The 12764-nt window shown below is 47.8% G+C and overlaps 1 protein-coding gene across 3 annotated transcripts; it reads left to right on the forward strand.

The window, feature by feature from the left end:
* Positions 1-7752: 7752 nt before the first annotated feature.
* On the forward strand, positions 7753-11851 carry LOC125550860 (uncharacterized). 3 transcript variants are annotated; one of them, XM_048713974.2, is made up of 6 exons: positions 7766-8234; positions 8325-8416; positions 8564-8637; positions 9548-10044; positions 10339-10445; positions 11242-11851. In XM_048713974.2, the coding sequence occupies exons 5-6, from the start codon at positions 10431-10433 to the stop codon at positions 11647-11649; spliced, it is 423 nt and encodes a 140-aa protein (XP_048569931.2). In that variant the 5' UTR covers positions 7766-8234; positions 8325-8416; positions 8564-8637; positions 9548-10044; positions 10339-10430; the 3' UTR covers positions 11650-11851. The 3 variants fall into 3 exon arrangements, 1 of the variants encoding a protein (XP_048569931.2); XR_015599265.1 differs by having other exon boundaries at positions 7753-8234; positions 8564-10044; positions 11207-11851; XR_015599266.1 differs by having other exon boundaries at positions 7753-8234; positions 8564-10044; positions 11245-11851.
* The last annotated feature ends 913 nt before the right edge of the window (positions 11852-12764 follow it).

Below are 12764 nucleotides of genomic sequence, written 5' to 3' on the forward strand. Positions count from 1 at the left end.
GCCTCCAAACCTTCACAAACTTTCCGGGGGACAAATAACAAGTTGATTCCTCACCGGAGCACTCCTACCGCATAGGAGTCTCCAACCTCCAAGAGTAACAAGAACAAAGGGGAAATGCTCAAGACTTGCTCAAATCACGAATTTCTTTGGTCAAGAGAGGGAGAGGGAGTGGATCTATCACTTGGTTGGAAAAACTCTCAAGAACTCTCACAAATCTCTCTGGGATCTAAGATTTGGTGTAGGAGAAGTGAGAGGGAGCCACTTGTGTTCTTGGGGTGATTTGGGCTGAAGTGGTCAACCCTCTACCGGATTAGTAGAGGGGTATATATAGAAGGCCTAGAAAACTAGCCGTTTGTGAGTAAGTGACAGCGCTGGGCCGGACATCCGGGCAAGGGCCGAACATCCGGCAAGCACATCCAACATTTGAAAACAGGTTCTGGAATTTGCGGGCCGGATTTCCGGGATCCTCCCGGAAATCCGGGGCGACCCGGAATCCCGGACATCCGGCCAAGTCCCGGATGTCCGGCCATTAAAAAAACAGCAGGAACCCCAAAACCGAAACATGCATAACTTTTACATCCGGACTCTGATTTTGATGATCTTGGGCTCGTTTTGAAGCTACGGTAAAGCTCCAGGTCATCACATAGAGAATCACTCAAGATAAACGAAAATATAGGGTGCAAAGTATGGAAAGTTAAGATCATATACTTTGGGAAACCTATTTGGCTATGGATTTACTTTGGTAGATGTGTAGGCATATTGTATTTGTATTGGATAGGAGTGAAATATGCCTATGTTGGAATATTATGTGAGGAAGTAGAAATAGAAGATGTTGACTTGAGCAAATCCATCACTAACCCCTTTGATCCCCTCTTAATAGTGCGGGATCCCTATAACTCAAGAATCATAAAAGAACTATACTAGATAGCTTCCGGAAACTCATTCTTGAGCATATATCCTTTTCGATGGTCATCGATCCTCACATCTTAAACCAAAGGAACTAATACCTTTGACTAGATCCTTTCACTTGAGCTTTATATTGATGTTTCTTCATGGCTCAAGTTGAAGGCAAGACATTGGAGAAGTCTTCAAGTAGCTCCCCCATACACAATGTGGGAAGCTTTGCTTTGCATTCATCTTCACTTGTACATCATCATTAATTACTTGATGACATCCTTTGATGAGCATCAAGCTCATGAGAATTACCTAACTCACATAACATAGACAACACATTGTATGGTTTAATACACAAAGCGCAGTTGATAAATTCTTACTATACCACAAGATCTCATGTGGCACATGATATGCACTTGTGTGTTGACCATATTAGAGGTCAATCTTTGATCTTCATCTTGGTCAACATATAGCTTTGCTCCATGATTAATATTGATGTCTTGAAGGCCCTATTGATATCTTCACTATGCTTCATTTCTTCAAGACATAATAACCAATATCTTAATTCACCATGACCATATCAAGTTTCTCCTTGAATATCATATTGGACATCATTTGCTCGTTCTAATGCTCCAACATAGTATCTTGAGAGACATAATGAATTCTTCACTTGAATTACTTGCTTCAAGACATACTAATCCATGACTCAACATATGAGCTCATAATGATCCTATCTTCAAGCATATGTAGAATTCTTCTCTTTAATCATTCTCTCAAGATCTTGATCCATCATGGTTCAACCCATAAGCCTGAGCATGATAACGTCTGAGATCCTTAATGAACTCCATATAGATTACATCTTGTCCATCACATGGAATTCATCTTGATCGTATTTGATTCAATCACCGAGCTCAACTTTGATGCATGCACAACAATATGTATATGGCATTCATTTCGAATCCATTCTATCTCCTTCTTGCATCACCATGGAATAAACATCCTCCAGTTCATCCAATATTCTTCATGCATTGGAAATGGAACTTTCCTTCAAATGTATAACTCAATGCAAACATTAGTCCATTAGGATTGTCATCAATTACCAAAACCACACATGGGGACTACATGTACTTTCAGCCCACATGCTCTAGTTTCACCGTGGAGGCTGCAATAAAGAAACATGCGCCGTCCCGGACAACTGTGCCACATGACCCAGAGTAGTCTTCTTCTAAAAAGGAGGTATCCGTATTCAAAACTAGCTGGCCAACCAAAGGTCTCTTCCAAGTATTAGAGCATCTCTAGCAGACCCCGCATAAGTGGTCAAACCCGTAATTTTTTTGTGTTTTACAGTTTTGGGCGAAAAAAGTGTCCAGAACAGAAACCGTAAAAGTGGTCCAACCCGTAAATTTTTTAAGGGTCACCGCAAATGCACACCCAAAACCCTAATCTTTGGAGGTTGGAAGGCCGAATCTAGGGGACCCCGTATACCGGTCAAACCTCGTCGGAGCAAACACGCCGCCGCAGAGTTTGCCGGAATCCGCCCTAAACTCGTCAGAATTCATCACCGCACACTGGAAAAGGCCGCTAGGCGCCGCAACTGATCACCGTCGGTTCAAATTGGACGAGCTCGACATAGCCGTGGCCTCCCATGACCTCAACCTGGCCGCCGAAATCCTCCCGGCGCGGCAGGCAAAGGGGCACGACTCGGCTGGCAATAGAGTAGGGCGCGGACGGCGGAGGCGGCGGGGCATGGACGACGGAGGCGACGGGGCGTGGCTGGCGAGGCTGGGCGCGGCCGACAGGGGCGGGGTGCGGCCGACGGGCGACGCGGCATGGCCCGCGGGTGATGGGGCGCGGCCGACGAGGTTGGATACGACCGGCTGGGGGAAGGGGCGGCAACGGCCGGACTAGAGGAAGGAGATCTTTATTCCAATTTTACAGTTTGTTTTACAATATCTGTTCTGCTGCAGCTAAAATGAACCCTTAAAATGCATTTTTTCCAACCCGTATTTCAGTTTTGCAGTTTGCGATTTTAAGGGGTCTGTTAGATATGCTCTTAGAGCAACTCTAGAAGACCCCGCAAAACGCCCCGGCCCGCAAAATAACCGCCAAATTGCGGGTCGGGGCCAGAAAATCTGCACAAGCAGATCCCGCATCTCGCCCCGGCCCGCAATGTTTTTGCGGGGCGCGGCAAATCTTCTCCCCAACCTCTATCTTCACGGGCTGGGAGGCCGACCCGAGCTCAACCCCTATCCCGCGCGAGATTTGGCGGGAGGGACATTTTCGCGCGGCCCTTCCCGCTCCCCGCACCCTCCGCCACCATTGCCCCCACTCCGCAAGCTCCGGCTGCTCCTCCCTGGCCGTCCCTCGCCGCCATGGACGACCCCATGCTGTCCCCCGTCACCGCCGAGGTCGAGCACGCCCCTTTCCCTCGGGCGGATCTCGTCGCCGACCATGTTGGCCCCGCCGCCATCGCCCAAGCCCACGCCGCGCCTACCCGCAAGCGTCAGGGCAACGTGGTCGTGCAGGGCGGGAATCCGGCTGCCCCCGCCGAGATGGCCCACGCTTCGGGCGCCAACGCCGCAGCGCGATCCCGGCCGGCGGCGGAGAAGGTCGGCAAGGTCGCGGGCGTAAAGCGAAGGAAGGTTCCAGCTTCAAAGAAGCCACCTTCTTCAACATCTCACTCCATCCCGCCGCAAGGAGGTGCTCCGGTGATGCCGTTTAACGGTGCCGCTCCCCCCGCGAGCGAGGTGTTCGACGAAATGGCCGGAAGGTATGCGTCTTCGGTATTGGCAATTCCCTTTCATTTTTTGCCATTATTCTCGATAGCGCGTGACTTGTTATCGTTCGCTATAGCGGTGGTTCGAGCAATGCAACAACCGAGTTCGTGAACTTGTTGGACACGAACACGGTTAACATTGATCAAGCCCTTTCGAACCGTTCGAGTACAATGAAACGGAGGGCGGCGTGGATGATCATGGTTGTGCGGACGAATTGGAGGAGATCGAAGCGGAAGCGTTTGAGCAATCGCAAGCAAAAACTGGGAAAAGCATAAGATCAAAGAACTACACGATCTTGGAAGATCAAGCTTTGATTCAAGCATGGAGTGCGGTGTCTCTTGATGCATGCACGGGTACTTCTCAAACTTCTAAGAGATATTGGCAAAGGATCGAAGATCAATACTTCCGCATTATGGCAAAGCATCCCAATAGGACTCCACGCACATTTCGGTCGCTTCAAGGGCGTTGGGAGAACATCAAGCCTATGTGCAGCCGTTGGGCAGCTTGCTTGGAGCAAGTACGCAATGCACCTCCAAGTGGCACCGTGGAGTCCGACTATGTGAGTTTGTTTTGCCTTTGTTCAAATTGTGCATCATCATATTGCATCATGAGAAATGATTGGATCACTTTGTTTACATTGTGTAGGACAAGATTGCTCAACATAGATACGAGGACATGGAAGCTTCCGAAGGCAAAATTTTCAAACTAGAGCATTGTTGGGAGTTGCTCCAAAAGTGCGAGAAGTGGAAGTTGATCGACAAAGAATCCCCACCAAAGAGAGGCTCACTTACAAACATGGATGAAGATGAGGATGGTGATGGCCCAAGAAATTTGCACAAGCCCGATGGTGACAAGAAGACCAAGGAGAAGATGAAGAGAGAGCAAGAAGCATCAAGCTTGAGGGAGAAGATTGATGCCATGGTGCAATCCAACGAGTCGATGTTGTTGAAATTGTTGGAGATCAAGAAAGAGTTGGCCGAGAAGAAGGCGAAGGAGAAGCAAGAAAAGTGGCAGTTGCTCAAGGAAGAGGGGTTGCGCAAAGCTGCCATCGAGGAGAGAAGAGCACGCGCCGCCTAAAACAAATCTATGTCCATGTTGCTCGTCGAAGAGAACAAGATCATGTCAATGAACCGCAATGACATGGACGACCTCACCAAAACATGGCATGATATGGCAAGGAGAGAATCTTGAAGAGAAGAATGGTGGTGTCGGCCGGTCTGTGCTATAGTTCCGGTGATGTTTTTTCCGCTCCATATGGTGGCAATGTGGATGATTTCGGTGCGGGAGTTGGAACAAGCGCCGGAGGTGGATTCGGTGGCGCCGATGAACTCTAAGGTGGACTTGATGGCGCGGAGTGAAGATCGATCAAGATGATGCCGGACATGGGCGCAAACCTTTTGCAGGGCCCTCTTTTGCGTTAGCCGTAATGAACTTGGCTTCTATTTGCGTGTAAAACTGTTTATGTCGTTTGAATTTGAACTTGTTTGTGAATTCCTATGTCAAATGCGAGATTTGCAGTTTATCTGTTTGCGGGTCGTCACGGTAGTGTCCAAGTAGAACTCGCATAGCCAACCCATAAAAAGCATATTCCGCGAATATACTCTTTTACGGATCCATTTGGGGGGTCTGCATCTGTGCCAGCCCACGCCGTCCCACAAAAACAGTTTTGCGCGAACTGCAAACGCGTTTTGCGGGCCGGCGGGATGTGGGGTCTGCTAAAGTTACTCTTAGTCTTTGGGGTAGCTGCCTTTTGTGTTGCCGCTCAAACAATATTTAGAGCAACAGCTCGTATTGCTTGGGCTGTTCGTTCAGACATCCTCTCCCTTTTCTACTTGTCTCCTCTGCCACCAAATATAGCAAAAGGACACAGCAATCATCTCTGGTATTTCAATCACATCAGAGTAGCTCTGTTGGTTTGATGAATCACACAGTAGAAACTCCAAAACTTCGTTCCCGATCTGCCTGGAATTTTCGCTGTCCGTATCATTTCATGGAGACCAAGGAGCGACCAGATCAGCCCGGCTCTGGTGCATCCAAACAGCGCATGTGCCACATCCTCCGAGTGCAGCTTACATACTGGGCATTGTGCCGATGTCGAGATGTGGCGATTTGCTAGAATGCCAAAGCAAGGAATGGCATTGTGTAATGCCCGCCATACAAAGATTTTCATCTTGCTTGGCACTTTTATACCCCATAGCTTCTTCCAAATCGGATGGGTAACTGAAGCACTTGAGAGAGAGCTATGATTTGTACTTCCATAAGAATCTTCCTACTGCTTATAGTAAGCCGATCGAATACTAAAATTACGCGACTTTGTCAAGTGCCATGCCACATAGTCCTCCGTGTCTCCCTGGTGCAAGGGAATCTGTAGTATCCGATCAGCATCGATGGGCCAGAAGTTATCTTTGATGAGCTGTTCATCCCACTCCCCAGACGCTGGGTTAATAAGTTCATTGACACGAGTAAGGACTCTATTTCCTCGAGGCGTCACAATTTTCCTGAAGGAACTATTAGGAATCCAGCAGTCCTCCCATATACTCCCTCCGTCCGAAAATACTTGTCGTAAAAATGGATACAAATGGATGTATCTAGAACTAAAATACATCTAGATATATCTATTCCTTGGACAAATATTTTTGGACGGAGTGAATATTTAATTTTAGGCCATTGCCAACCCTCCAAATGCATCCTTTTCTAAATGTTTGAGCTCCCGCCCATATGCTCTGCCATACAAAGAAGGCGCCCTTCTTCAGTCCACAATTGAGCAATTCTCCCGTTGGATAGTATTTAGATCGGAGCACCCTTGCGCACAATGAGTCATTATGCTCAATAAGTCTCCAGACTTGTTTGCGCACAATTTCACACTTATTGTTTGCTGATGATTCGTTGATCTTGATGAGGGCTGACGCGGAAAATGCAAACACTTTAAAGAGAATCCTTGATGACTGTTTGGCATCCGAGCAGATGGTAAGCGCAGCAAAATCATCAATTTATTGCAGCCCCAATATTGACGTAGTCAGGAAAGTTGAAGTGTGTCAAATCTTGAACATCATGACGGAATCACTCTCGGATAAATAGTTGGGTCTCCCTTCTATGATTGGGGTGGATCGTGTTGACTGTTTTAAGCACATCATTGAGAGGATCCAGAAAATGATCAATGGGTGGAAGGAGAGGACTCTGTCCTACGGCGGTAAGGAAGCATTGATCAAAGCGGTGGCCCAAGCCATCCCTACGTATGCGATGAGTGTTTTCAAATTCCCTAAAAAAAATTGCAAGGGAATTACTGATGCCATTTCGCACTACTGGTGGGGTGACGCGGAAAACCAACGAAAGTTGCATTGGTTCGCTTGGTGGAGGATGTGTATTCCCAAAGAAAGAGGGGGCATGGGCTTTTTAACTACAGTACTACTTACACGGCCTAGCCTCCCTCAAAAAAAAAACTTACACGGCCTAGCCAGCTACCGGGTGCAGCAATTAGTTGGTCCGCATTTAGTTAACCGAGTCTGTATGGAAGTTTGTACCACTATCATCATACGTTTTCACCCACTGCTGTGTACCTGTCTGCGCGCACACACACACATGCACGCCCGTGCGCGGCCCAACTCAAAATACACAAACAAAGTAAGAAACCCAGTCCAACTAAGCCGAATACAATCCAGCAAGTGTCCAGCGAAACAGGCCTATTCTCCCATCAGGTGCGACTGAGTCCTAGACAGACACATACTTACTTTATATATGTAGTCTATTGATGATTTCAATTGAGTTGGCCGTTATTGATCAGTATAACCTATCACTGTGAAAATTATTTTTTATCAATAGCAGCTCCTTTCAGTATATTAATTCCCCCTTGATGATTGTACCGAAGAGAACAGATGATAGAAAAACTTCAGACAAGGGATTAGCTAGCAATCCAGCGGCAATGCAGAGTGGCCGTTGTACTGTTTTTTGTGTAGTACATGTTTGTTGTGCGCACGACCGTCAGAATCACTAGTGCCGTAGTGGTGAGAATGTTTACCAGGTGTTCAACCAACCATCTGATTAAAAGAGATGAAACGTACTGTGCTTGCTCCTTTGGTCGTTGGGTCATTTGTGACTCGCATCAGTTCAAAGGTGGCTTGCAGGCTGCAGCACTAGAAGGGCCAGCGGCGGCATGCAAATTGGATGACACAGTAAGCGTTCGGCGGCCGGCTCTGAGTTGGGTGCGAACAAGGTCGTCCCCTCGCAAGTGCTAGTTGTACTGTCAGCGCTGCATCGCCCACATCACCGGTGCTGGACTCGGCGGCCGCGTAGACCAGAGTTTGGTTGGTTTTTTCCACCCAGCATGGACCCGTCGCCGTAGAGGCCAGTCAAGATGGTGGTCGCCGTGGCGAACGGGGTCAAGATGGAAGCCGCCACCGCCATTGCAGCCGCCGCCACGACAACCACCGCCTCCGACGCCTGTTCTCGTGTGTGCGCTCGACCTCGGCTTCCTCTTCCACCTCCCCGCACGAGCCTCTCGTCCTCTGTTCGTCGTTCGGCCTCACTCCACCCGCCGCTGCACTGCTTCCGTAGACCACCATGAAGGTGAGATTGCCCCTCCCTTACCCGATATTCTTCTCTTTTTCGGATCTATTGCTGCTGTGCTTAGTGGTCGTGGATGTTCTATCATTGCAGGCGTGGTTGTTGGTTGAGTGTGAGAGCTGTAGTTCTTCTTCGATAGCTGATCTTGTTCATCAATGAATTCTGCGCCTGTCATCGTCACCAAGGTATGGTTTGTGCTCTACTGATGCGTATCCATGGATGTTTCTGTGTCGATTTTTGGTTCGTGCCCGTGTCACTTCATTCACGCTCATGAACTGTTTGATCTTATGTCCCCTCACTGTGAGACGTTAAATTTGTTCTTCTTTTTTCAGAAATCGCACTAATCGGATCGTCGTCAGATTTGCCTTGCTGTTTCGTCTGCTCAAAGGGTCATCTTTCTGTTGAGGTTCGATTTTCAGCGCTTTTCCTTGCCCCTACAGTTTATTGTGCCTTTTCTTGTATGAGATTTGAAGCAAGTTCATCCTTCTTCTTCTTCTTCTTCTTCTTCTTAGAGATTCTGAGGAGAATTGTTATGTGTACCTCGACAGCGAGATTGTTCAGTTCGTTCTTCTTTTTGTTCCTAGAGATTCTGAGAAAGAATGTTATGTGCCGCTGTATAAAGATGAATTTGAAATCAATTGAGATGTGCTGTACGCTTTAATAGGAAATGAACTTAACTGAATTTGTTGCTGACGTTTAAAATTCAGTTATCTACAGAGAAACAATAAATACCAGTGTACTGTAGATTTTCTTGTATAAGGTTCCAAGCAAGATAGTTTGGTTGGTTCTTATTTTTCTTCTTAGAGATTTTGAGCAAGATTGTTATGTGTGACTGTGTGAAGGTGAATTTCAAATCAATTCTGCTGTGGTGTGCACTTTAAAACAAGAACTGAGCTTGTTTGTGCCATTTAAAATACAATGATCTACAAAGAAACAACAAATAAGTTGCCAGTTTTAGAAGTGTTGCAGCAGATAGTTTGTTAGATGTTGAGACAGCTACAAGGTCATTTGACTCTCTAATCGTTCAAGTTTTCATCCAAAAGTACAGATTCGCTGCTCATACACCACATGAGTCGATTGGCGTTTCGAATGTGCTAAATGCACATTAAGATTCAGTTTAGCGTACTGTTTCAGATACATGAATATCTTTGTCATCAATACATCCATTATATATTTATCTATTTTACTATCTCTTTTCTATTTTGCCTTCCTGATTGTACTCTCCTCTATCCATTTTGCCTTACATAGACTACTAACTGTTTTACATTTTGCCTTCCCGGTTGATCACTCTGCCCCTGCTGCCTCGTCTCCACCAGCCATCGCCGGCTTCGCCGCCCGTCGCCGTCGAGGCCAGTCAAGATGGTGGTCGCCGTGGTGAACGGGGTCAAGATGGAAGCCGCCACCGCCGCTGCAGCCGCCGCCACGACAACCACCGCCTCCGACGCCTGTTCTCGTGTGTGCGCTCGACCTCGGCTTCCTCTTCCACCTCCCCGCACGAAGATGGAGAGAGGGAGGGAGGGAGGGAGGGCGGGGGAGGGGGAGGGGGAGGGGGAGGGAGGGAGAGAGAGATGGCTACTGTGGCGATGACGATGGCAGCGGCTGGAGTTGGCTGAGTGGTTCACGCCAAGGAAATTGAGGAGGGAAGGTATGAAATAGCGGCATATGTGTCGGAGCCAGTGAAGAAGTTGGCGTCAGATCCGTCATCGTCGCCATTCTTCTGCTCGAGGCCACCGTCATCCATGTGTTCCTCCTAAAGCTCCTCCTCCTCACCACGGTTGGACGCCTGAGAGGCCAGCCTCCCCTCCAAGCGCAGGTACTCCCCCGCTCCCTGTGTGTGTGTGTGTGTGTGTGTGTGTGTGTGTGTGTGTGTGTGTGTGTGTTTGTGTGTCTCAGACTAGATTTAATGAAAGAAACTTTGATATGGATCCATCTTGCTGTGCTGGACGAAGGGCTGGATGGAATACGAATTACATGTGCTAACATATGTTCTTGCAATGTTAACTTACCGTGGTCATGGAGATGCAGCTAGCCCAAGATGTATCTGAACTCAATGTTACTCATATTGTAGTTTGCTAATTTATTGATTTTATAAACATGATGTGTGCAGATCGACGCAGTCGAGGCCGCAATACTAGGATTTCAACATTTCATAGTTATGCTGGGCATCACCGTCATCATACCAAGCACACTTGTTTCTAAATGGGAGGTGGAAATGTGAGTCTTCAAGTACTAATCATGAATCTGATATCTCTGAAGAAGTACTAAGCTCGCACTGAATTTGCCGTGCATATAAATGCCTCTTAACTTTTCTTCAATTGTTTTTGGTAGAATTGCTTACCTAGGCATTAATATATTTTGTTACAGGAATCTGCACTATGCTATTATGCTTTTAGACACCCATCTTATTTTGTTTCGTGGTGGAATTGCTTATACTCTCAGTGATTGTCTTATTTAGTTTGTTGGGTTTTCAGCCCTGCTGACTTCTAAATAATTATTACCTGATGTTTTCTCGTATTCTTTTGTTAGTCCATGTGCATTAGTTTGGTATGCATGTATGTATGGGAAGTTTGTTCTGCCATTTATAGGGCTTCCTATTGCTATAAATCTACTACAGAAGTATCTAGAGATCTATTCCCATTTGCCTTCTTTTGATCACGAAACTAAACAAGATAGAAATTGCTTTTCATGGAAGATTTTATTCTGCAGGCATCACTGTAAAATATTTATCTAAACAACAGGGTAAAAAGTAATAGTTGCTTAGGGTTTACAAATAGCAATTGGAAGCAGATAAGCATCAAATAGGAGCTCATTCCACATTTCTGGTATACCAGGAAGGCAATGTTGCAGGCCATCCTATGAAGGCCTTTGAACTTTAAAATCATTAGTAGTTGATATGTTGCCATGTCTTTGCTATTATGAAATCAAAGTAATATCCAAAAGCTTAACCTAGGTTCCATTGACTGAATTGATTATAGGCATTTTACTTCGATCAAAATCCATCCTGTTTCAGCAGAGCACGAGGGGGCTGCTGGGCACCCCTGCCCCGTCGGCTTGTAGAAGGCTGGCGAACAGGCGCAAAACGTTGTCTGGTGTTTCAATTGGCTACACCTTGCGTCGCTCAAGCGCGCGGTTGAGGGCTGCTGGGCGCGCACGCATGCCGCCTGTGGAGGCGGCTGCCCAGAAGTTGGTCTTCCAAGGGATGGGAATTGTGAAGACCGGAGAGGGAGTCAACGAGGCGGCAATTGCTGAATTCCAAAACAGATTCAAGGAGCAGCTCACTGATAAGATGATCAAAGCTATGCGAGAGATTTTCAAGCTGGATGATGCCGCGGCCACGGCGGTGGAGGAGGCCCTGATTGCTCATGGAGGCCCTGATGCTCTCGACCATGATGGGGAGTCTCTGGTGGCTGATGCCTAGACTTGCAGTTTGCGAGTCCTTTGTGTCCAACTCGTCTCAAATGTTAGCACAATTTAGTTACTGGATGTATCGTAGTTTTTGCTTCTCCATTTGCTGCTCTATAATGGCCATGTGGGCTGTGTGTCCTGTAGACTTTGAGTCCAAGTGTACTCTTGCTGCTTGCAGCCGTCAAGCTTATGTCATGTTCATCTTTTGGAATGAAGGCTGGTCCAAGCTGGGAATCCCTCTAGTTCCATCATGTTAGCACAACCGCTCAATTTTCTTTGCTGGAATTGTAACGCCCCGTGACCGATGTGCCAGGTGTCGTCCAGTTATTCGCTGTTGTTGCCTTGTCATTGCTTGCGTGTCATGCATTGCATATCATGTCATCATGTGCATTTCATTTGCATACATGTTTGTCTCATGCATCCGAGCATTTTTCCCGTTGTCCGTTTTCCATTCCGGCGCTCCGTTCTCCTTCAGTGGTCATTTCTACCTTCTTCTCGTGTGTGGGGGTTAAACATTTCCGGATTGGACGGAGACTTGTCATGCGGCCTTGGTTTACTACCGGTAGACCGCCTGTCAAGTTTCATACCATTTGGAATTCGTTTGATGCTCCAACGGTTAACCGAGGGACCGAAAAGGCCTCGTGTGTGTGTTGCAGCTCAACACCCCTCCAATTTGGCCCAAAACCCACCTAAACCCTCTTCATCATCTCGATCGTTCGATCACGATCGCGTGGCCGAAAACCGTACCTCATTTGGACACTCCTAGCTCCCTCTTCCTATAAATATGTGGCCTCCCCAAAAAATTACGCGGTACAAACCCTAGATCCAACTCCCTCCGCGCCGCCGGACATTTTTCCCACCGCCCGGACATGTCCGCCGCCGCCTTCGTCCAATCCGGAGCCGACATGTGTCCTCCCGCGCCCCACTTCACCGCCGGGCCCATGGAGCCCATCTCCGGCCCGCCCCGGGCCGCGCCAGGCCCGAGGGGATCCGTGCCGCACCGTCTCGCCGGACCTCCGCCGGAGTTCTCCGCCGCCGCCTCGTACCTCGCCGCCGGCAACCGCACCTCGCCGCCTCTCGTCACCACTCCGGCCACCGGAGTTCCGCCGTCGTCGCGCCCTCGGCCAG

Source organism: Triticum urartu, chromosome 1A, assembly GCF_056163025.1.
Source record: "Triticum urartu cultivar PI428250 chromosome 1A, HENAU_Tu73, whole genome shotgun sequence".
In the NCBI taxonomy this organism is placed as follows: domain Eukaryota; kingdom Viridiplantae; phylum Streptophyta; class Magnoliopsida; order Poales; family Poaceae; genus Triticum; species Triticum urartu.